General features: G+C 34.9%; 2 protein-coding genes across 2 annotated transcripts in view; both read right to left on the bottom strand.

Annotated features, from left to right (window-relative positions):
* Positions 1-4,596, bottom strand: part of agmo (alkylglycerol monooxygenase) — a 44,139-nt gene extending 39,543 nt beyond the window's left edge. Inside the window, exons 1-3 of the mRNA XM_065280744.2 lie at positions 4,314-4,596; positions 1,874-2,004; positions 1,020-1,171 (exon numbers count right to left, since the gene is read on the bottom strand). Coding sequence (XP_065136816.1) covers positions 1,020-1,171; positions 1,874-2,004; positions 4,314-4,436 — 406 coding nt within the window. The 5' untranslated portion in view covers positions 4,437-4,596. The remainder of the gene's footprint in view (positions 1-1,019; positions 1,172-1,873; positions 2,005-4,313) is intronic.
* Positions 4,597-6,960: 2,364 nt separating this feature from the next.
* meox2a (mesenchyme homeobox 2a) lies at positions 6,961-16,529 on the bottom strand. Its single transcript, XM_065280743.2, has 3 exons — positions 15,718-16,529; positions 11,580-11,752; positions 6,961-7,613 (listed from the first exon to the last, which is right to left on the bottom strand). The coding sequence occupies exons 1-3, from the start codon at positions 16,208-16,210 to the stop codon at positions 7,395-7,397; spliced, it is 885 nt and encodes a 294-aa protein (XP_065136815.1). The 5' UTR covers positions 16,211-16,529; the 3' UTR covers positions 6,961-7,394.
* Between the last annotated feature and the right edge of the window lie 9,692 nt (positions 16,530-26,221).

Here is a 26,221-nt window from a genome sequence, read left to right as displayed (position 1 = left end):
AGACAAATAATTTCCTCTGAGTTCAAAAAGAACAAATTGGACACAGGATACTTCGGACTTAAATGACATTTCAGATGTTCAGAGCAAGATCTCTGGACAATGGAAAACATAACATGACAGCCACAAGCACCTCATCACTTTTTTAGGGGTCCAAGTGAAGCCCGTAGAGACGTAATTTAAAAAACGGCCCGTCATCGTATCAACATTAAATCTCAAATGGAGGGAATTGGAGTAGCATATGGTAAGCATATTTCAGCAGCAATGGCCAGTACCCGGTTTTTACCCTGTACGGTTTTACTCCATCGAACTGAAAGTCCACACCCTGGCCTATGACACAGTGTGCTTATTTACTTGTGTAACAGAAAGGTACAGGGGGCACGGTATTGTGCAATGAGCAATTCAGACAACATGTTATCTTAAATGTTCTACAGTAGATGTGTCCGATTTAACCAAGGACGTTTTGGTAAATCAAGACAGCAAGAATAAAGTTTGAAAAAAGTTTATTCTCCAGCTTCCTGGAGATCTGCTTCCAACAAGCATAAAATACATCATATGAATGGAGTTGTGAAGTAGATTTACAATCTATGGTAAGAAAGTATGTTTACTGGCCATGGTGCTCTGCGACGTGATTAAAGAAAAAAAAACAGCACTCAAAATTACAGCTGGGACAGTGTTATCATCTGTTTGGACGCATGTCTTACAACTCTCTGCCTGAACCCACATGCTACACAAACATATGCGTCTTTTGCAATTTCCTACATCATGACAGATTGATATTTTAGTTGCATGCTGCATGATAAGAGAGCGTTTTTTCCACATCTGGATCATTGACAGAATCATAGAAGTCCATTTAATGGAAATAAGCAGCCGGATACGTGATTCCTGCACATTTTAAAATCGAAAGCTGCACAACCCATTTAGTTGGAAATGTTACAACGCTGTGTTTTAAAATTGAGTGGGCTACTTTAAAACAATCGAACGGATACTATAACAGAGCGTTTGGCAGAATTTACACATACCATGGGCGAACCGATGAAACCAGTAGTATCCCATGTCCACACCAAAAAACGCAAGCCACCACGTCCAAGCTGAATCCCAGGGAAGCTCCAATAAACAGAAGTTACTCCAGACATAGATATAAGCGGACAGCTCCAGACTTCTTACTATAAGCCTGGAAAAATCATTCAAAGTTGGATTAATTTTCTAATAAACAGTGAAGTAACCAGCAGATAAATAAAACCTATTGCCTGGATAATTTATAAGTGCCATACCAAATAACATTGATTTTGCTCTGTATAATTCAGATAACATTCAGATTATTTGTGACCCTGTCGTCATATCCAGGCTAAAGTTTCATAATCTACAGTAATTATGAGATTAGAAACATTAAAGTATTAAGTCAATAATTGATTTTAATTTAATTTAATCTTTGACATGCCCTTACTCAGTCAATGTTAACAATATCAAGATTATATTTTTATTATGGAAAATTATTTTATGTAAAAAAAATCACTTCAGGCAGGGTCACATTTGATTTCCAATGAACCAAAATCAGTTGGGTGTTGTAATTCTGGCCATCTAACATGACCAATTAACTTATAGATGAAATGAAGTATTTTTACCTATTTAAATTAAATGAAATAAAAAATACAATACAATAAAATAAAAATATTTTTTTTGAATTGAATTGAATTGAATTGAATTAAATTGAATTGAATTAATAATTAAATAAAATTAAAAGATACAATAAAATACAATAAATAAAAAAATTACTCTCCTAGAGAAGGTTGCGCAACAAACAGTACAATAACCATTTTACTATCTGTATGAAAGGTAAATCAGTGTTTAGATAATGAACATTTTATTGACTCACTGAGGGAGACGTGACATCATCCCAGCAAGCAGAGACGTAATGAAGTCATTGATCTTGATGTTAGGGTGATCCGCCTTCAACCATCCCAACACCAGCTCCACCAGCATCAAACCAACGAAATACGGTGTGGCCTAGCACAGACAGACAGTATAAAACTAGCAGTGAATACTACCAGCAGAAACACTGATGTGTACTTTTCATGTGACGAAATAATTGTAATGGCAATAATATGTCTGCAAGAGTTCCTATTCCTGAGTTCCTGAAAGAACCCAGAAATGAATGTGAAACTACGTGTAAACATTTCAACATACTGGGCCACTGTCAACAGATTAAACTGTTTCTTAGAATCATTTTATTTTTTAGTTCAACGCTGAAAGCAACAAATGCATTGGTGTAGTAGTAGCCTATAAAATATTCATAACCTCTCAAAATATTTTGCAAAGCACCAGAAATAGTCTTTCTGCCAAAGACATTTGAGTAATTCTGTTATGCATTATGGCACTTATTTTGTAAGGCATGCTATGAGATTCTGGATTGTAAGGAGGTTTCAGGATTTAAAATAACAAAAGACCGAGCAAAAACGTGCTGCTCAACAATAGACTTATAGGTCATTATTTACAGGCTGAAACTTGAGACTCGTTTTCTCACATCCGAACACACACACACAGACACACTGAACTGTGTGGAGGGCAAAGCATAACATTAAAAGATCTACAGGTGAAGCAAGAAGTGTGTGTGTATATGCGAACAGACCACTTGGGAACCCCTAACCTGGTCACATCTGGCTGCCGACTGTAGCTAACTGCGAGCCGTTAGTGCTTGTTTAACCTAACCACTTCCAAGACTTTTTATCTACAGTACAGTAAATGAAACATATTCAGATTTTAATCTTACTATTGTTTTACTGCAAAGAATAAGATAGCAACTAGGTGGAAATATATTTTTAGGTTTGTAAACTGGTAAGTTTTTTTAATATTCTAAACAAAACCAAAAAACAACCATAGCCACTAGGCAGACAGTAAAATATTTTGGGCGTGTAAAAATTGACAAGGGACTCTTAATAGTTGTATATAAAGCTGTATTGTGCACTTAGATCTCACTGAGGGGAAAAAGAGACATTTGTGAAACAGATGTTAGTTTTTATTCTTGCCTTATTGGTCAGTCTCTAGATACTTCACTGTTATACTGTTAACAATACAAATATAGTAAACTTATTTTGTGTAAATGGTTACACACTACTTATCCATTCATTTTATTTTAAGTGAATGACAACGTTCCAAGCTCGGCCTTTTTCTCATAGAAAATAGCAATACAAAAAATGATTTGGCAAACACTTGGTGACTCAGATCTTTTAACATGACATGAGAATATGGTAACAAAATGATATTAAATTATATTACTTTATACTGATGGGAAAAAAATTATAAAATGTTAAAGGATAGACTCATGCATCAAATGTCTATTGTCTCACCCACACACACGAAGAGAATGAAACTTCAAATGAAGTTTTGTAGGAATAGTGAGGGAGGCAGTTTAACAAGTGTGTGTTTGTGACAGACTTACAACAATTAGGATTCCTGCTGTGTGGTTAATTGCAATTTCTCTATTCATGTGTTTATGGAGGCCTGTTAAAATCTGAGAATTTTACCTCAAATAACAAACATGTGTTGATTTGAGCGCACGCAGACAAACCAAAAACACACATATGGGTCTGATAAAACCCAAGGAGGAGCTATAGCAACCCTCTATAAGGCTTAAAACCTGAACAGGTGGTGGAGTTTTTTTCTCTTTTGGTGCACAAATGATGTTTACAGTTTGTGCACAATGACTAAAATTGCAATTACAGCATCACTTAAATCCAAAAAATCCCTACGTTTTAAAAAACATAGGTGGGGTTTCCAATAAAAAATGTTTAAAGTGTTTGGTAGAGCAATATTAACCCTCACAATGCCAGAATTACAAATGTCTTGGACAGTGTAATGTACTGACTATATCAATGATTTTTTTTTTGTCACAAACGTGATTTAAAAAAGATATAGAACAATTGTTGGTTCCTCTAGGAACCCTATATAGTCAAAGGTTCCTAATAAGAAGCATTTCTTATGTTTTCATAGTCTGCAACCCACCTAGCCCATTTCTTTTTAAGATGGTATATCTACTTCCATACTTTATATGTAATACAGCACGTAAGCTACTGAATTTAAAAAGAGTAAGTTCCTAATGAATACTGGCACTACTGCGTTTAATGATATTTTAAATAGTTTGCTACACTCGACAGAAAGTGGATAAGAACGAAGAAAACAGAGAGAAACAATGACATTTGTGGACAAATGCAGAAACTCTTTCTTTCTCTTTTACTTTTTGTCTCTCTCTCGTCAGGGTTATTTCATATTCCACAACAAAACTGTGGCCGCGGCGATGCATGTGACGTCACACTCACCTGGTCGACGTATTTGGGCACTTCTTCTAGAGTCGCGAATGACGATTCATTTGGCGTAATCAGACTGAACATCATACGAAACCCCTGAGAAACAGTAACATTGTTTACTTCCACTTGCGCCATTGTGTTTGTGAAGCTGGCAAGACGGAAGCTATAGATCACTGACAGATCACTCTCACTGTCTGACAAAACTGATGCTGTTTTTTTTCTGCTGGACTTTTACAACTAAAGCCGCTTGGACCTTGAACTTCTGATCACAACGCCGCGGTGAAGATGGATGGCGGTCACGTGACACATGACATCCATGATAAGCGCGCGCGGCTTTAATCTGTTATTGATTAGTTTGTTTAGTTATTTAGAGATAGATTTTCTTTACTACTTTTATAAATCTGCCACAATATGATAAAAAGCAGTAATATTGTTTCGTGTTTTTTAATATTTTTGATATATTTTGATGAACACAGATACTTAAATTGTAATTGTTTAGTCCCTATTCTTCCTGGGATTTATTTTATCACTCAACTGCATTATGAGGTATTCATATTTACTGGCTGTTTTTCTTCATCAAAACAATTCTTAAATAAAATATTTTATTTTTAATAAATATGTTGGCACAATTAATTCAAATGTGCACCTTAAGAGCAAACGTTTTTTGAGAAGTTTTTTTATTTTAGTGAAGTGACCCTAAACAACTCAAAATATCACCTCTCTTTTCCATTATTCTCCTTGGTGACACAAAAACATTTCAACAACATATTTTTGTGGTTTGTTCAATCAAAACGAGTTAAGCTACAAGTGATTGTTTTGGCATAACCCTCAAAGTCATTGGTAGTGGGCACATGTGTTTTGATCCTCTTAGCTTTCATTGTGAATTAGAATGCACGCTCACTCCGGAGCCACAGCAAGAACGGGCCATAACAATATTACAGACGTGATTCTGTAATCCAATATGATCTGTTCATTCCTTTACCTCTCAGACATAAGGCAGAAGTCCTGACCCCGCCTAAGGGAGAAGCCGAATTTAGCATATTCAACACCCTTCTCCTCACTTAATGACTTATTCATGTAAACTCCTCTTCGAGCTTTGGCATATTTTAGCCTCATCATCAAGGTGATGAGACGCAGACCTTAGCTGAATTTCCTTTTAGGAACATTCATTTTAAGGTTGAGATGTGCTTGACAAATTAGACGGACAGCACAATAGCATTTGTGCATGAGTGAAAAAGGTCAAATTTATGTATAGGCCCATAATGTAAAGCTTGTGTAAAGACCTTTATCTAACCTGTGTACTTTAGATTTTTCTCCTTTGAGTATGACCATCAGCTTGGGCGCTTCATTTAAAGGGGACATTTCACAAGACTTTATAAAGATGTCAATTAAATCGAAGGTGTCCCAAGAGTACACATGTGAAGATTTAGCTCAAAATATCATGTAGATCACTTATTATAGCATGTTAAAATTGCCACTTTGTAGGTGTGAGCAAAAATGTGCCCTTTTTTTGGTGTCCTTTAAAATGCAAATGAGCTGATGAAATGCAAACACTGATCATAATGATGGTGGTTTGTTGAAATTGTAACTCAATTGTGCTGTCAATTATTTTTCTCTCTCTTTCTCTCTTTCTCTGCACAAAATGGCAGTGGTGTGGTTGGATAGTGCAGATTAAGGGGCGGAATTATTATAATAAAATCCCCTTCTGACATCACAAGGGGAGCCAAATTTCAATTACTTATTTTTTCACATGATTGCAGAGAATGGTTTACCAAAACTAAGTAATTGGATTGTTCTTTTTCACATTTAAGCACCGCGTGGACCCAATTATTGCACCTAAACATCGAAAAAGTCAGATTTTCATGATATGTCCCCAAAGTCACATGCTTGTAGAGCAGGTTAGGATAATGACGAGGATGTAGCTGCCTTGCGTAGACAGTAGCCAGCTCAACAGGTCTTTCCAGATAATTCAAACTTTTGATTACATTTATGCATTTGGCAGACACTATCCAAAGCAACATACTGTACAGTGCACAAGTATACATTTTTTATCAGTATGTGTGTTCCCTGGGTTTGAACCAATGACTTTTGCTTTACCGCTGAACTATATTCAGGAGCAATTATCCAACAGGATTAATACAATCATCAAAGATTTTTTATAAAGAACTAAAATCTTAAAATGTGAAATCTTGCATCTATCAGCTAGGGGAAGTACAGATTTTGAAATAATCCTCCATTCAGCCCATAAAATCATCTATTGTAAATTATACCAAGCAAAATAAGAAAGGTTTATTGTTAAAGCATGTGGTATTGTGTGTATGTAACAGTCGTCTTTTGAACAAATACATACTGATATTTTCTGCATATAGCTGCAATGTCTTTGACTCTTCTGCATATTTGATAAATATATACAAAAAAATATACAAAAATGATACATACAGTAGAAATCAATAAAGGCACAGTGCAAACTAAAGCAAACAGCTTTGTTTTATCCAATTCAAGATCAAAATGGAATGTGTTTAGATCTGACCAATGCTATATTCAGTATAGTCCACCTTTGAAGTAAAAGAGCAGTGGGAGGGGTTTTTAAAGGTGTAAGCTCTTCTTGCTCTAAATTTAATGGAAAAAATTAAAATAATGCAAAACATATCCATACACCTCTTTGAAAAAGCTGTTTTATTCTGAGAAATCCAAGTCTGATTTGAAAAAATACTTACAGCGCCTTCATTGCAGCTATATTTGAACATTTTTGAGAATTCGTGTAAACATTTTTGCAATCAATTAAAATACTAGCAACCATCTCTTATGGTGAATGTTCAAGGTGAAGTATCACAAATTTTCCGTATCATCCAAACACACATGCATGAGTCCTGTGTACATTTGTACAGTTTTTTTTTTATTTTTTTGAGCACTGTCACTCAATGTCACTCATAGGACCCGTCCTGAAGGGAATGTGGTCCGACGCCACCAAATCACCATGTTGTACTGTGCACTCCAAAGTTTTTCTCCTGGTTCAATAAAGGACAATAAACATAATCCCTAACTAAGTCTGACTCCAGAACTGCATCATACGTCAAATCAAATCTCTATGTATCATAAGTGAGCGTTTTCAGAGCTCTGGTCGCTGTCGTGGCTATCATCATTGATAAGTGAGTCCGGTGTATGGTGTAGTCCAGTAATGCTCGAAAACTCCGAAGGCAGCAACGTTCCCTTTTTAACGTTCACGAGCTCTTTTTCTCTCGCTACCGCCCCCTGTTTGCCTCCTTTCACACGCTTCCACTTCATTCGTCTGTTCTGGAACCACACTTTCACCTAGCGGAAAAGAAAGACATGAGTTATGAATGCAGTAAAAGAGCAAACGGGTTTGTATGTGAGCTGGATCACATGATCTGTTTACTGTGGTTGTTGGCAGGGTCGGCGAGCGAGCCATGACTCACCAAACTCCAGTAAGCCAATATGCCTCTATCAGGTGCAAATGGCCCATATGATCACATATCCGTTCTGCTATTCTAAGGCATGATCCACGGTTTGGAGTTATGTTTCTCTGTAAGAACTTTGGGAAATGAAGGGCTTCCAATAGTTCATATTTAGCATCTGTTTCCAAATCAGCGATAACGGGCTGACAAACCGGCCCCAACTGTTCTGTGGCATCAAATATTTCCTTACGAGTTCAGTCGGAGCCTGTTTTTACACTTCCCAGAATGATGACATGGCTTTTTCTTAAATGGTCGCTGCAGTGCAAGTAAGGTTGGGGTACCAGGCCATCATACAATTTATTTCTGGCTGGGTATAATGTTGTAGATGAGGGTCACATAAAGAAAGCTTACAGCACAAACCGAAATAATTTGAACACAGTCAGACTTGTAAAACACCAGGTTTAATTGAAGCAATTTTACTTGAATTAGTAAAAATAATGTAATTTAAAGGAACACACCAACTATTTTAGCTTATTCACCATATCCCTCAGAGTTACATAAGTCCATACCTTTTTCATCTTCGTGCATGCTGTAACTCTGTCTGACGCACCCACCCCTAGCCTAGCTTAGCACAAAGACTGGAAGTTAATAGCTCCAGCTAGCATACTGCTCCCAATAAGTGACAAAATAACGCTAACATTTTCCTATTTATATGTTGTGATTTGTATAGTCACAGCGTGTACAAATAACAAGGTCATATGAGACACAGCAGTTTGCTAGCTGGAGCCATTTACTTCCAGTCTTTGTGCTAAGCTAGGCTAGTCAGACAGAGTCACGGGACGCATGGAGATGAAAAGGGTATGTATGCACTTATCTTACTCTGGGGGATACGGTGTGAATAAGCTAAAATCCCAAAAAGTTGGTGTGTTCCTTTATATGGTATCATCTTAAATGGTAATACTTGTTTCTTGCGGTGTTTGATCAAAGGTACGTTTTTGTTTAAATGATGGACACTGCATATAGGCTACACTCTCAGAAATAAAAGGTACAAAAACTGTCCCACCTTTGTACCTAAAGAGTGCATATTACTTGGTACTTCGAAGGTACGTATCGGTACCTCAAAGGCACACATCTGTACCTAAATGGTACATATTAGGATCTTAAAGGGATAGTTTACCCAAAAATGAAAATTCTGTCATTTTCTCATCCTAATGTTGTTCTAAACCTGTATGAGTTTCTTTTTTTTTGATGAACACAAAATAAGATATTTTGATAAATGATGGTAAGCACACAGTTGACTGTACCCACTGAATTCCATTGCATTTGTTTTTCCTACTGTGGAAGTCAATGTTTACAATCAGCTGTGTGCTTACCATCACTTATCAAAATATCTTCTTTTGTGTTCCTTAGAAAAAAGAAATTCATACAGGTTTAGAACAACACGAGGATGAGAAAATGATGACAGATTTTCATTTTTGGGTGAACTATCCCTTTAAGGGTTTAAAGATACGGTCCCAGTGACAGCTTGTATGTTTATTTCTGACAGTGTACAACAATTTGTTCTGTTTACATTTCAGGCACTCTTAAAAAATAATATTAGGACGTTGGTGTTTAATGGTAAGATCTGTTTCATGGTTAAGCACTGTTACTCAATTTGCCACTTATTCATAACTGTCAGCACTGTTAGACTGCCATCCCCAAAATATATCTGCAATGTCTGCAGTTCTCATCTCAGCATGCAGATGAGCATGCAACCTACGTGTTAGCTCACAAGTTAAAGGGAATCCTATCAATGGATTGGAAAGTCAAAATACATAAAACATATTTAAAAAATAATTTGCTGAAAAATACCAGTGCTTTCCTTAGACCTTTTAAAAAGCACACCGTATTAGTACATAAACTGTATTGGTACCAAATGTATACATATCTGTACCTAAATGGTACATGTTTGGACATTTTTAAAGGGTACTGTTCCAGTGACAGCTAGGGCCATATATTTTTATTTTATTTTTCTGATGGTGTAGGGTTAGGGCAGAATTAGTTGACATGTAGTTATTTAAAGTCAGATAAATGTCGGTTCAGGGATCATCACAATAAAGTGTTAGTAGATATTAGAGCCGTGTGGGACTCATATTTAGCCCTGGAGTTTCATGACTTAGACCGGCCCACTTTAGTTCACGACTGACTGACTGACTATATTTTAATAATATAATTAAATCCTCAGTATATAATTCTGCAATAGTGCACTGTTCCTTGCAAATTTGTTGTATTTTTGATAGGGCTGTCAAAAGATTAATCCCGATTAATCACATACAAAATAAAAGTTTGTGTTTACATAATATGTGTGTGTGTGTTTGTCCTGTGTGTATATATTATGTATATATAAATACACACATATATGAATTAAAAAATTTTTATTTAGGTATATTTGTATTTATATTTATAGTATAAAATAAATGTTAAAAAATTATATATATTATATATAATAATTTTATATATAAAAATACACACACATTAATGTTTGTACAGTGCTCATAGCACTGTACAAACATTAATGTGTGTGTATTTTTATATATAAAATTATTACACACAGTGCACACACATAAAATATGCAAAAAACTTTTATTTTGTATGCGATTAATCGCAATTAATCATTTGACAGCCCTAATTTTTTAAGGATATAATTTCCCATTCAGTTCAAATAGTAGCCTAAATGGTGGGTTTTTAAGATTACCTGTTGAGTTTAAAAAAGTTTTAAATCGAGGAGGAAACAGATGGAAAAAATGATTATCTTAATTTAATTACTTAAATCGTGTATATTGCCAGATAACGTAAGGACGTTTTGCCTAGGGATGCAACCTTCAACCCAGAAGTATGACAACAGCGACCCTCGAGGTAAAAAAAACAGTCAGAAATTCTCCCGGTGTTCCCGATTAGCCAATCCGGGCCTGGTAAGCAGACAATCTAATACTTGGGCCATTGACAAGAAGATGCAAAATTACTAATTGTAAACCGTCTAAAGTGGACTATCAAAATTAGGGTTACCAAATACCAAATCATAAATTCAAACAAACTCATCCGATAAGATTGTGTGCCTTTACAATGACTCGTACTAGTGTGCACAATGTAGGTGGCCAAGTCAAATTATCACGAGTAACAGCCTTCACGCAAGTCCAGATCTCCCCAGCAGGTTCACACACGGATCGCATTGCTAGAGAAGGATTGGCTTACTTGTCGTGTGGCATGGTTTTTAATTCTAAGCCTTGGGAATGCATCCCACGAGAACAGAATATAATTTAAGACCACAGATGGCACTGTATTGAGTGATACTGGGCAAACTAAGCCTGAGGAAATTTGTTGAGAAAAATTTCTATGCTTCGTTAGACGTCCTACCAATTCAAGAACTCACTGAATAGTGCCGAGAGCTTATATAAATGATGCTTTGGGGAAGTCTTGAATCACCTGACGATGACATCATTTCAAACAGAGCAAACCATTTATGTTTTTAGCAGTCAATATACTTCAAACATTGAATAAGATTACATAGTCGCTCATTAAAACACCAAACAGTGAGCGTACACCGTCCCATATTTCTTCTGCGGCCTGTGCTATTCACATATGTCTGTAGGAAGTGCCTTCCCACGCACAGACCAATTTGTAAGACGGAGTGGGAAGCGCCTTAGCGGACCAAACTTCCCCTGCCTCTCCCCAGCCAAAAAGAGAGAGCTCATAGAAACATCTGGAATACAATAGTCATACTCCAGGGCCGCAGCTGGATAGAAATGCACTGAGGCCGAATAAAAACCTTCGGAGCGAATGATTGATGAACAGGTATAGGACGAGGTTGTGGTCATCGCCTCACCTGCCTTTCCGTGAGATCCAGGTTCACAGCGATTTCATATCGCCTCAGTCTCGTCAAATAGTTGTGATGGGCGAACTCGGCCTCCAGTTCTCGAATCTGTTCTTTGGTGAACGCCGTCCGCTCCTTCCTTGGCTTGTTGCTCACGTCCGATTTGTAATTCCCATCTTGGGACTCTGAAAAGACACAGAATGAAAGAAACATTTCCAAACAAACATGGTAAAGCTTTTTAAAGCACGTAACATTTCACAGCAAATTTACACTTTGAAAGTGTACTCAAATCAATGTCTTCAATAAAAAATTATTGTGGAGAATAGGAACACTTCCAACAATACAGTATTTTACGATACAGCACTCATTTTTGTCGTCCATGTTGCCACAGTGAGCTGGCTCTTAAACAGCACTCTCCAAAGAGTTAATTTTCACTTAAATTTGCTATAATAGTTTTAATATGGAACAAAATAGTGCTGGAGAATGTGTAAAAATATATTTCATTAGTTTTTTAACCTTAAAATTTTACAAGCGTCTGCAAGCTCACAGTAATTTTCAGAGGAGTGTATCTCCATCAATTACACTAAATTACTTTCCTTACACGTTTTTAATTTTTGTATGACAGAACGTGAATACATATAAGAATATACACAATTACATTTGGTTAACTTGCTGTAACAGCTGGTTACTAGTCAAATCTTGAATAGGAAGCATTAAAGGTCAATGAGGAAATGTAAGATTAGATGGGCGACACATTTGCTTCTGTTGTTTTGACACGTCTGGAAAGAAGTTGTTTTGTTTTTAAAAAAGGAAAAAAAATTCACATTATTCAAGACTGTCCCTGACTTGGACACATGGGACCTACAAACTTTTGGGATAATTTACATGTACATGTAGGTGTAGTAAGCTCTTCGATTTCGTCATTTCCAATATTAAACATACAGACTCTGCCATTTAAGAACAGAGCAATAACTGAAAAATTAATAAAAGTTTTTAAAAAGTTTAAACCATGTATGCATACTTGTTGTTAGACATATATATATATATATATATATATATATATATATATATATATATATATATATATATATATATATATATACATATACATATATATATATATATATACATATATATATATATATATACATATATATACATATACATATATATATATATATACATATACATATACATATATATATATATATATATATATATATATATATATATATATATATATATATATATATATATACATATATACATATATATACATATATATACATATATATATATACATATATATACATATATATACATATATGTATATGTATATATATATATGTATATATATGTATATATATGTATATATATTATATATACATATATATACATATATATACATATATATACATATATATATATATATATATATATATATATATATATATATATATATATATATATATATATATATATATATATACATATATACATACATATATATACATATATATATATATATATATATATATATATATATATATATATATATATATATATATATATATATATATATATATATGTATGTCTAACAACAATGTATATATGTATATATATAATGTGGGTCTCAAACGGTATATTTTCTGGTGTATACATGTATTTATTATTTTATTTAAATCCTTTTTTATGCTGGCTTGGGGGGGTTCTTTTGTATAATGTGAAAACTTAAATAAAATATTGAAAAAAGTTTAAACCATGTGCAAGTCTTATTAGTGGGTGTTCAAATGAAGTGTCAAATCGCTGATGGCTATAATCACATGCCGGACTGTATTAAATAGTATCATTTACAGGTTTCAATATGCCTGGTTGCACATGGCTGGTGATGGTGCGATATTAAACAAAATAAAAATTTATGACATAAAAATGAACAAGGAATATTTACAACTTTAAAGGAGGAAACATGTAAATCTATGAAACTGAGCATATCCATTAAATCATATCATGCTGGGACAACATGGATCTTGAAACGTTTGAAGTCTTGGCCAGCTCCAGTGTATGATGTCATAAGCAAATATTTTTAATTTTTTTTATTTTCTATTCAACGTTTGACTTTAAAGGTTATGCTAAATTAAAAAGCATGTTTTGAACCATTTTATATCGCATTGATACAAGCAGGCCGTCAAACGGTGTCCCCTTTTGCCATTTCAGTAAGTTCCCAGATGTAGCATAGCTGTAAAATGTCTGGCTGAACGTGCGTCTGATTAAAACAAATTCAGAAAGGCACGTTTATTGTGGGCTGAACACAGCCATTGCGGAGTGAGAAAAACCAACACGAGCGGCTTTTTGAGAACAGAGCTGTTATGAGTTAAGTCAACTTTTTCCCGACTTCTCGGCATGGTGGTTACACCGCAGAAATTAGGCCTGCGCCTTAACTTTTTTATCTCTCTTTAAAAAAGCGAAGTACTGGAAAAAGCAGTGGAAAGGCCTCGGCTTACAGTTACAATGAAAATTCACACATCTATTTAAGCATATAACACACACAATGCGGTTGTGATTTATTGGTGAAACAAAAAAGAAAACCCAACATGAATATTATTTACGCCCACAGTAAGAAAAAATAAGCTAGGCTGTTGTCTTGCATCATAACAAGGCATGTGTTGTTTTATTCCCACAAGTGGAAATCACTAATGTATTCAAGTGTGCACATGTTTTAAATAAATCAAATAGGTCAAAAATCTGTTGACATCTTAATCATTCCTTATTGCAATGATTGATGTCCATTTGAATTATAAAAACATCTACATGCTTTATCGTACATACCCAAAATTCTACAGAAAGCTTATTTATATGTTATTATAAAAATATGATTTAATGCTTAAAATACTTAAAAACAGTTTAAATGCACCAAATACAGGCAGAAAATGTCATTTCTTTAATTCTTTATCATAACATTTTAAGCTTGCACACAAAGCTGATAAAATAAATATTGAAAAAAAATATGCATGCACGCACACACACACACACACACACACACACACACACACACACACACACACACACACACACACACACACACACACACACACAGTGCAAGAGTATTATATAAATTGCACTGTCATCATGCATTGTAATGCATCATATTTAAGTACTGCATCTGACAGATTTGTGTGTAGGTTCACATATGAATTTACTTTTGTGCACATTTAAATGTTTGATCGCATATGCCAAAAAATTAGACAGAGTTTTACATTTTGCATTTTTACTGACAGCATTATAACAAAGAAATACACAGTTGCTGTTCTGTAAATGTACTAAGACGAATTCATGAACAACATTATTATTGACAATTGTTTTTATTGATAAATGCTTCTGTTAATTTTATTTTTAATAGAAATATTTAAGAGATTGTTTTAAAGACAAGCATTTTTGATGACCCAAAGACAGACAGATAAGACATTTTAAATAGATGTTTGTATTTATTAGTTTAGTAGGATTTCAGTATTTTGTTTTAAGTATTGGCACAAATGAGGATAAATCATATGCGTTTAACCAAAGCTGTGGCTCTTGTGTGGACTCAGACTTTTATTTTAAAGGGCAAAATGTAGTTAAAATTTCCTTAGAAGTAATAACATCATAAAAATGTATTTTATGATCCATTTAATGCAGTGTTAAATTCATTCTTGACAGTATTCGCAGAAAAACTAAAATATTTGGGTGATTTTCATTGCCATTAAACATCTGTGTTGAGTAAATGCTAGATTTAGTAAATTTATCTCAGTTAACCTATTTTCATGATAACTAATGCACTAATGACAGATTCAAACACAATTTTCAGGCCTTTTTTAAACCACAAGCCTTTATTAGACAAAAAAGTGAGAAGATGAAGCATACGGTTTGGCTAAATAAGAAGTGCAGTTAAATACCCACATAAAAGACAACAGTTACAATCCGACCTTATAACTAAAATAATTGTTTCGGTGCGTGTTGGCCAACACCTACAAAACTTGCACGCACAACACACAGCTCCACGTTTCCTAATGGTGGGAGAATAATTTTCCAAAAACAAAATTTTTACAAACAATAAATCGCAGGGTTAATAAAAAATTAATTTCAACACCAGTTGACATCAAATGTAAACACTTACCAGAGCTGTCGCTTCTTCGCTTACTACTTCTTTTCTCCGCCTCGGCCGGGGACATCGTATGACGTCCAAAATCCCCACCCGGACCGCAGGAGGCCCCTGAGGGCACCCCTCCACCAAGGCTCGGCGTGCTGGCACAGAGGCTCGGTCCCCCGGGCCCCATGTCCGAAGAGCCTGAATCGGGGGCCGACATGCCCAGTCCCAGGCGGCTGCCTGCTGGTGAGGCATTGGGCGTCTGATGTATGTGCCAGCCTGTCTGTTGTGGCTGAGTGAGATGATGGTGTTGTTGAGAGATGGGTGGCCCCCGCTGGTGCCCGTGTGACCCGAAAAGTCCCCCTTCCTCACCTGGGTAACCACTCACAATGCAGGAAGAGTTGCTGGAGATGTCAGGATAGGTGGAATGGTGCTCGGAGCGTCCGTGAAGAGCGAACGCGGGGTGCAGGGCCTGCGGAGGGGCGTGAGGGCTGCGCAGGCAGCCGAACAAAGTGTGATCCATCACATGCGAGAAACCAGTGCGAGGTGAAACGAAAACCACAACGGCAATGAAATTTCCAAACGAAACAATCTATAATTGAAAACAAGTTCCATAAAATGTCTTCTCACTTCACGTCTTCTCTTAAAAACAGCCGTGTAAAAGGAAAATGGTTTGTGTGTGATAATCCCACAAGCGCACAGATAGAGAGAGGAAACCTTACAGCTCAGCCGCTGAGTCTCAGTTGACAGTCTGGCGTAGACTGTGGCCCAGCTGAGAGGGAAGGTGCTTCCTAACAGCGGCAGGGATTTTGGGGCGATGGGCTGGGACTGTAGAGGGGAGTCTGTGGAGCAATGAGGGGTGGGAGATGTTATAAATAGGGGCGTAATATGAGAGGGGAGGCTGGATTACAGATCCCCGCCACAACTGTGCGCATGCAGAATCTAGTGAGTCCAGCTGTACAGTTTAATAAATGTAAATCATTAAATAACCATGTTAAAAAAAATAATAGCCAATTTATTTTGACCCTTCAGAACATCTTACTAACTTTGCTTCTTTTGTCATTTGTCATTATGTTTTAATTTTAGTTTTTGTGTTTGGGCTCATAAGGGTTAAAAAGGTTTATACAAGGTTATGGGGTTAAAGTGTTTCAAGTGTTAATGGATTACCGATTTTCACCCTACTGTTTAAAGATGATTTAGGGCCCATTACAAGAAGCCACCTTGATATACAGTCGATCCGGAGGCACTTCTACAAAACGGCACATCACAACTTTATCTTTTAATCTATGTAATAAAAATAGCTGTAAAATGTAAACATTAATACACAATTATATTACATACACATGGTACCTCTAGTGTACAATATACAACTGTACATACTGTGACTGTTGTGTGTTTTGTCCATTGTGCACCCTGTGTGTATTTCACTATACTTTATAAAGATCATCATCTTTATTTAGTCTTTACTTTTTATTCATATTTATATATTATTGGGTTTAGTTGTTGGGTATACTGACCTGACTGCTACTGTGCCATACAATTCCTGCGTCCCAAATGGCTTACTATCTGTTCTAAATAGTATTCAAAATAAGAATTAGTATGTCCCAAATTGTAAAATCCTTTAATGAGTATTCTTAAAGTAACCGGATAGTCGACATGCTTCTGGTGAAAATTCAAAGTGCAGATCCTCTATTGGTCGATATTAAGGGCCCATCCCAATACCTCCCTTTCCTCTACATTTTTACCCTAACACTCACTTTTGCGCATGCACGTGAAGGGGTACAGTAGGGCGTCCGATTACTTTAGGGTGCAAGACGAAGTGCTATTTTCCCCTTAGAATCAACCCTCAAAATGTAGTCAGGACCGATGCAGGCTTAAAACGGAGTTGGAGATGAAATTACCCAGGATACCTTGCGAGCCCTGCTGGACAAACTTTTTGAACCAAGATGGCGGACAACGCTGGAAAAGAACAACTACATTTTCGCAAATAAATATGTTCAAATTCTGGAAATTGTTGAAATATTTTAGTTTGAACACGACTTTTGTGTTTGTGAAGTTTTGAACACTAATGTTAGAAAATATTTCACGAAGCTATCTGACGATGTCTCCCGACTGCTTCGAGAGAGTCTGTCCATCACATATACATCTGATCTGGGAAATTTTGTCAATATTCAGGATGTGTGTTCCGGCGTTCACATAAACACGTATAACCCGGGCTTATCGAGAGTTCAATAATTTCAATAATAATCGTAGGTGAGCACATTCGCTACACTTCTTTCCATATACTGTAGTGGTGTCCCATTTCATAGGGAAAGATTTGAACCCCCACTTCCCTTGCTGAGGGGACTTAACTGTTGAGGGCACTCAAAACCAAGTGGAAGTTTTGGGGCGGGGCCTACCTCACCACGAGAGGGAGGAGTGAATTATTAAAGGGGCCCTAAATGTGACTTTTTTCAGGCTTAAGTGCTATAATTGGGTACCCAGTGCTTCTATGAACCTATAAAATGTGAAAAAGAACAACCCAATAACTTAGTTTTGATAAACCATTCTCTGCAAACATGTGAAAAAAATAGGTCATTGAAATTTGGCTCCCCTTGTGATGTCAGAAAGGGATAATACCACCCCTTAATCTGTACTATCTGTACTGCCATTAGGAGTAGAGATCAGCTCAAAAGGACACACCCAAAAATGGCAAATTTTTGCTCACACCTTAACATTTTAATATGCTATAATAAATTATCTATAAGATTTCTTGAGCTAGAACTTCACATACGTACTCTGGGAACACTAAAGATTTATGTTAAGTTTTGTGAAATGTCCCATTTTTTAAATCAAATAAGTGATGCATCACTGAATTATTGAATTAAGCAATGAAGAAAACATCACTGTAAGAAATGCTGAAATGCAAGAAAGAGTTGTATTTTGATGTGTGTTACTATTAACAACAAAAATGTTTGCTTCCTTTACATGCTATATGTCTCAGAACTTGCACACTCTTTTGATATGCACTATAATGTATACCTGTATTTTCCCTAATAAAAACAGTGCATACTATTAGGGCATAGTACTGTATAATAGGCTAATTAGGATGCTATAAATTATTTAATAAACTAAGGAACATTTTTTATTCTGTCTTTCTTTTTTATTTATTTCTTTCCTGGTCTTGCATGTAATTTTTTTGTCAGTATCAATTAACATCAAACATTTTAATAGAAGATTACATGGGGCGGTTTCCTGGACAGGGTTTAAATTAATCCAGGACTAGGACTTAGTTATTTTGGGACATTATGTAGTTTTTACAAACAAATCTTACAAAAAACAATACTGGTGTGATTCTTGAGACAAAACAATGGCACTGATATATTATGATAAATTATGTCAGTGCAAGGTGTTTTTAAATTAAAGCAGCTCAAATATGCATTTTAGTCTGGGACTAGGGTAAACCCTGTCCGGGAAACCGCCATATAGTCACATAAAATATTCTACATGTTAGAAGATTTTTTAATAATTATAAATTAACGTGTTATTTTTCTATTTATGTAGTAGGGTTTTTTTCATGTACAGAATAGTTTGAAAGCTGTTTTAAAGTATAGCTAAATACTAACTAAAATTCATTTAGAATATATTTGCAATGAATTATAAGTATCCAACGACTTCCCACTGAAATAAAAATGAACAAAAGATTCGATATGAAAGAAACATTGTATTATTGATCTAACAGGAGTAACAAAGACTCATTGCGACCTACGCTTAAATAACTTCATCATTCTGTATCACCCAAACAGACAAATATGATGATGGCAACAGAGAGAGCAGGGCCTTTCTCTGCTCATGGATAAAAGAAGAAATCAGATGCCTTGTAGGGGGAAATCGCTTAAACAGATGGGGGGAAAGAGTCTGGAGTCCCGGCTTTATTTAGAGAGAGAGAGACGACGAGAGACGATCATTCTCATCTATCAGAAATTAGTGTCACACGAACGACATCTCGGGTGAGTACTCCAAATTCCCGGTTTGTCTTGCTTATTAATAGCATTGTCGGGGTGCAAGGATGCTGTTATTTTTGTGGTTTCTCTCTTTCTCTATCAGTCACGCCCTCTCGGGCACATAGGTGCCTTGTGGCACGTTTGTGGCACTGGTACCTGACTGGATCTCTGAAAGTGAATTTTGATGAAAGACTGATTTGGGGGTTTGTTGATTCTTGAGGTAGAAATGGAAAATTAAAAGAGACAGACGGGACAAAGAAAACACTGAAGAATTTTCCAAGTTTTTGAATTTGATGGATGGATGGATGAAAAAATGTCCAGTGATTGATACTGTACATAATCTATGTGGACTAAGATATGATAAAATTACTTTATTTAAAATATAATATTGTATATCCTAATAAACAGATATAAATACATTATAGTTCTCTAACTAAAACAACAACAACACAATAATTCAAATTATTTATGTCTTATTTACAGGTAATTAAAATTATTAAAAAACATATTTGAAATATTATCAGTAAGTCACATCAGTATATGCTTTTGATGGCACTCCACAGTACATAGTAAGCGTTGCACACTATCTAATGCTTGCCAAACTACTGGAGATTTTTTTTTTTTTAATTAAAATATGAATTTTCTTTTTTTATAGGATTATGATATTTGCTGTTTATTGGTGTGTATCTGTCAAGTGTCACACTGTTATATCTGCCATGCCTTTGCAAACACAGACTAATAGATAAATGGAATTAAAAACAGATTTGAAAGAGATGTTTCTTATAAATGCGCATCAACCATTCAGTTTGTAAGACCTGAAACTAATCGGATTCATATCTATGTTGAATAAGGATTGCTCTGTAAATATTTAAAGTAGATGTAATTAGCTGTTTGATAATAAAAGAAAAATTGTTGTTTTATATAACGGTACTAAGCTTTGTGCAGTTAAATAAACTTATTTATTGATTATCAGATGTTGTTACTTGTAACACATAAAACATTTGAAAGCTCTGATGCTTTAGCTGAGCTATGGACTTTACACACACTCATCCATCGGCACCTTACAGTAATAATTCACTTATTAGCACAACTGTAATATTAACTATTCATTGCATAATTATTGATGTTTATTTTAAGTTTGTTTGAAACTAACGGTTAGAAGAATGACATCTGGCTATTATATAAGTGTTGTTTTGACTTTGTGCATTTATTGCTGATATCAACATTAATCTGTGTATGGAAAACAGCATATAATTTCAATAAAATTCACTTATCAATATTTAATAAACACTGGCAAACTGTATAAACCACAGAACAAGATTTTTGGTGATTTAATTACAGTGTATAATATCTAACAAGAACACAAGGTAAACACTTTAGACACTGTAGGAAAATACACACATGACTGATTAAGTTCCCTAAATAGAGTAATGGTACTACAGCGTGTGATCCTGGACCACAAAAACAGCCACTTTTTTAAATTGAGATTTATACATCATATAAATAAATACGCTTTCCATTGATGTCAAGATAGAACAATATTTGGTTGAGATAAACTCAGGGCCGGCGTCAAGGGGGGCATTCGTGGGCCGTGCCCCACCCCAAAGAGGTTGTTGTGCCCCCAAACAGTTTTTTATTAATTTAATATATATCAAGACTAATTAAAATAAATTAAACATTATGGGACGGTTATTAGACTAGACTAAAATAAATGTTCGAGCTGTCCAAACTGAAAACAACTTGCACTGAAATTTTGCCTCAAAATGCACACAATTAATGTTTTTAGTAATGCATGTTTGTTAAAACTAGTTATATTTCCTAATTAAACTAAGATCTAGTCCTGGTCTAAGCTTATCTCAGGAAACCACCCATAATTACGTTTCATGACTTTTAATGTAATCAATGAGGAAAATATAGTTGATATGCTTTTTTATAGTTTTAAAATAGACCAGTTTCTGACCAGTTATTTGATGTTTTTATGCCTTATTTTTGCACGTTATTGTTTCTGATTGCGTGCCCCCCGTTGGAAGCCGCGTTAAGGTCTGGCGTCGACTCTGAATAAACTATTTGAAAATCTGGAATCTGAGGGTGCAAAAAAATCTAAATGTTGAGAAAATCGCTTTTATTGATGTCCAAATTAATTCCCTTGCAACACATATAAATGATGATAAAAGTTTTTTTTATATATTTGGACAAATGTACAAAAATATCTTTATGGAACATGATTTTGGCATAAAAATATACTAATGCTACTTATGACTGGTTTTGTGTCACATTTACATTGATTAATTTAGCAGATGCTTTTATCCGAAGTGACTTACAAAGAAAGTACTACTGAGCTCTTAACTTTGAACATTTCCTCCTCAGGGCAACATATTGGGAATTATTCAGTCCAATATAGTTTAATCTACAAGGCTGTACTTTCTCAAGTGTTTGGCATCTTTGTCTGTTGTTTATTATATGTTGTATGCTATTGCCTACAGTACCTGACAATGCAATGCTAAAAATGTTTTTTCAGGCTTTTAAAAGCACCCTTATTTTTTGAACATTTTACTATCATTTAAATAAGCTCATCTTGAACAACCATATACATTTGGATTGGATATTATTTAAATTTAATTCAAACAAATCTGAATTCAATATAAATTGATCAAAATTGTGAAATCCTGGCTAAAGTCTCATCAATTAAAATAGTGAGATTAGGGGCATCACAGTGCATCACTATCAATAAAAAAGATAGCAATATATTTTCACAGAATGTTCTTTACATTATGTAGACAGATTTTAGAAAACGAATCACAAAATATGACACTAGTCATATATATATATATATATATATATATATATATATATATATATATATATATATATATAGCATTATGAGAAGTAAATCATTAATTAATTTAATGACAGATTTAAACAGCACACAGGATGCAAAAAAGCACGGTCGAAAACAAAGCCCAGCAGCCGTGACAGATCACACGCCTTTGCTGTAGCATTATACAAGCGCTCTTTTTTTGAAGGTGTGGTTTACAGTACACTCCTCCATCCTGTTTCCCTCCACTGAATGAATGCGGTTAATGTAGTCATACTAATCTTTACATTGTTGGCACAATTTATGTCTAATAACTCATAAATGTTTTTGACTGTAGAGGTCGTCTCCTTCTGCCATTTGTCACGTAGGCCAATTAGTGTCATTGTGCCTGCATGCTATTCTGGCCACAAGTACTGTAGCAGCCAACTGTCTCACTAAAAGTCTCACTTTTGTACACCATATTGTTTTAATAAATCCTTTCATTTCAAAAGTTGAAGTCAACATTTTATGATCTAATGGTTTCCTTCTCGCTCTTGGTGCTGAAGGCCTATTCCCAGCATGCTGTAGGCTCCCTCTGTTTAATACTTAGGAGATTTCGTCCTAAAGCGACCTAATGGATTCTCAATGTGTGGAGGTAAACTTCTTAAGAAAAACCCATGTGTGATGCTGGAATCTAAATACGATGTTTCAGAAAGAGTTTACGTGCCATTAAAGTCTAAATGCGATGGACAATAACTTAAATGTTGTCATATGTTTTTTGTAACAGTATCAATAAATCAGGAGTGTTGAATGTGTAAATGATTTACTGACCTCTACTGGTGCATGATACTGGTGTGAATGCCAGTTTACACAGATGAATGCTAATATGGCAATTGTTTCAGAAGGACATAAACCTGCAAAATAAACAGGTTTAGGGGTAAAAAATAGATATCAGAGAAAATATATGTTGTACAATTCAAACAAAATATTAATGAATGCAAGTACATTCAGGATGTTGACGCTTTATTTGTGTAAAATAGGTAGTGCTGCCTCACGATTAGTCGCGACTAATCGTTTGCAGAATAAAAATTTTTGTTTATATAATAAATGTGGGTGTACTGCGTATAATAATTATGTATAAAAACTAGGGCTGGGCATAGATTAATCTAGATTAATCTCATACAAAATAAAAGTAATTTTTTGCATAATAAATGAGTTTGTAATAGGTGTAAATATTATGTATATTTAAACACACACACATACCTATATATACATTTAAGAAATGTTTTATTTAAATATCGTTTTTTATTTATATATAATTTAAAATATATAAAAATATAAATAAATAAATATATATACACATGTAAATGTTTCGTTTATACATACATGATTGTGTGTGTATTTATATATACATTATAATTACACACAGCACAAACTCAAACTGCTATGCAAAATTACTTTTATTTTGTATGAGATTAATCTAGATTAATCTATGCCCAGCTCTAATAAAAACACACACACATGCATGTATATAATTAAAAAAACATTTGCATGTGTATATACATGTTAATATTTATATATAATTTATATATATAAATATATATATTTATTATATAAATATTTTTCTCATAAAATTATACATGTATGTGTATTTATATAAACATAATTATTATACACAGTACAAACACATATACTAAGTAAAGAAAAACTTTTATTCTGCAAACAATTAGTCGCGACTAATCGTGAGGCGGCACTAAAAATAGGTCAGATTTTCTTCCTTCCAAGCTTCACTTTTTAGATGATTCATAGATCATGCTGGGATTAAAGGGATGAACGGGTTTTGACGGTACCACCTTAAAGTGCGATTTATAGTCGTGCGTAGGTGCTACGCCGTAGCTACGGCGTAGGCTATCCGTAGCCTGTGCGTAGCTCTGCGTAGCCTGACGCGCACCTCACAAAATTCCTAACAGCGCGTCGGATCTACGCGGACCGCAAGCTCTGTGATTGGTCCACCAGAACCCCTCCCGTCAGGTAAAAAAACTGCGTCATAGGTATTTCCGGTTGAGACGGTGAAAACAAAGATGAGCCAAGTTGAGGAGTGATTTAACTCAAACCGCAACATAAGTCGCTGTTTATTTACTTCCATCATTGCTGGTCTTCTCAAATTATACACAACAAGTTGCTATTTCTTCTTCGTTTGTGGGTTAACTTGCTTAGCTTCTTCTTCTCTGAAGACTTCTGCTGCTACTGTGGTTACACGCGTGATTACTGCCAACCAGCGGTTTCGCGTGTGTTTGCACCTCGACGCGGACGGCGACGCACAAGTATAAATGAAAACCGACGCGGAACCTACGCCGTCGCTGCTACGCCGTAGGACCTACGCACGACTATAAATCGCCCTTTAGTCCATGATGTTGGAGAAACACAAAATATAGAATAAGACATTCTGAAATTTATATTAATTTAGTGCTGGGCAAAGATTAATCGTGATTAATCGCATACAAAATAAAAGTGCATTTCATACATTTAATATATGTGTCTGTACTGTGTGTAATTATTATACACACACATACATATATACATTTCAGAACATTTTTATTTATATATCCATTTTTATTGTTAATATATAATATAGAATATATAAAAATATAAATAAATAAAATATATATATATACACACACATGTAAATGTTTCTTAAATACAAACATGAATGTGTGTGTATTTATATAGATATTATAATTACACTGTAAAACCTAACAGTTAACTTAACTCAAATAATTTAAGTAAACCGTTTGCATTAGACCATTTAAGTTTTAAAACACATACATTTAAGTACTGTGAACTTGAGTCATGTGCATTATGCACTTATATTTATTAATATATTTAAGTTCACAGTACTCAAATGTATGTGTTTTAAAACTAATGCAACCGTTTTACTAATGGTTTGAGTTGAGTTAACTTTTAGGTTTTACAGTGCAAAAAATCACTTTCATTTTGTATGGTAATAAAATTAATCGTGATTAATCTTTGCCCAGCACTAATTAATATTAATAATTTAAATTGTTATGTCAAAAAGAAACATTTGAATGAAAATAATAAAAAGCAGTAGGCAAATGATAAAATTTTACTATACGGCTATATTTGATCCCCAACGTATGGAATTTAAAAATGTAAATTGTTTAATTTTATACATATCATATGACTTCATTTGCAAATTTCTATTTTTATCAGCAATGGTTTGGGGCTTTAAGCCGTAAAAAGAGAAAAAGAAAGCAATATGAAATATCCTATGATCTATATTGACAACATAATTATGCTTGTCTAAAGCAGTGACTATAGTTGCACGAAATGCCTCTTTGGACTGGCAAATATAATTTCCATTAAACAGACATGCAATCACCCGTGAGACGAGAGCCAAGCTAAAATGGCTGGTTTTACCTTTTTATGCTGTCAGTCATATTTTAATCCAGCCCAACAGAACTCAGTGACCCCAGCATATTTTTTACTCACTGGGGTCAAACACACACACGCACACAAACCCACACGCATACACGATTGCGATCTCAAGGGAGCTGTTACTGCATTATTTTGGCCTTACTTGCCTGAGAGTGGGAAGTGGAGCATTTCCCCGTTTTACTGTGGGACAATCCCACCAGTCCCTAATCAAGACTCTGGTGTGGTAGCGAGCTCCATCTCTAACGCATCTTCATCCTCATGCAGGAGTCATGACGCAGACCCAGGACAATAGAAGGATATT

Source organism: Paramisgurnus dabryanus, chromosome 8 (assembly GCF_030506205.2).
Source record: "Paramisgurnus dabryanus chromosome 8, PD_genome_1.1, whole genome shotgun sequence".
Taxonomy (NCBI): domain Eukaryota; kingdom Metazoa; phylum Chordata; class Actinopteri; order Cypriniformes; family Cobitidae; genus Paramisgurnus; species Paramisgurnus dabryanus.
The sequence above is the reverse complement of the archived record's forward strand: the minus strand, read 5'-3'. Positions and strand labels throughout refer to the sequence as shown.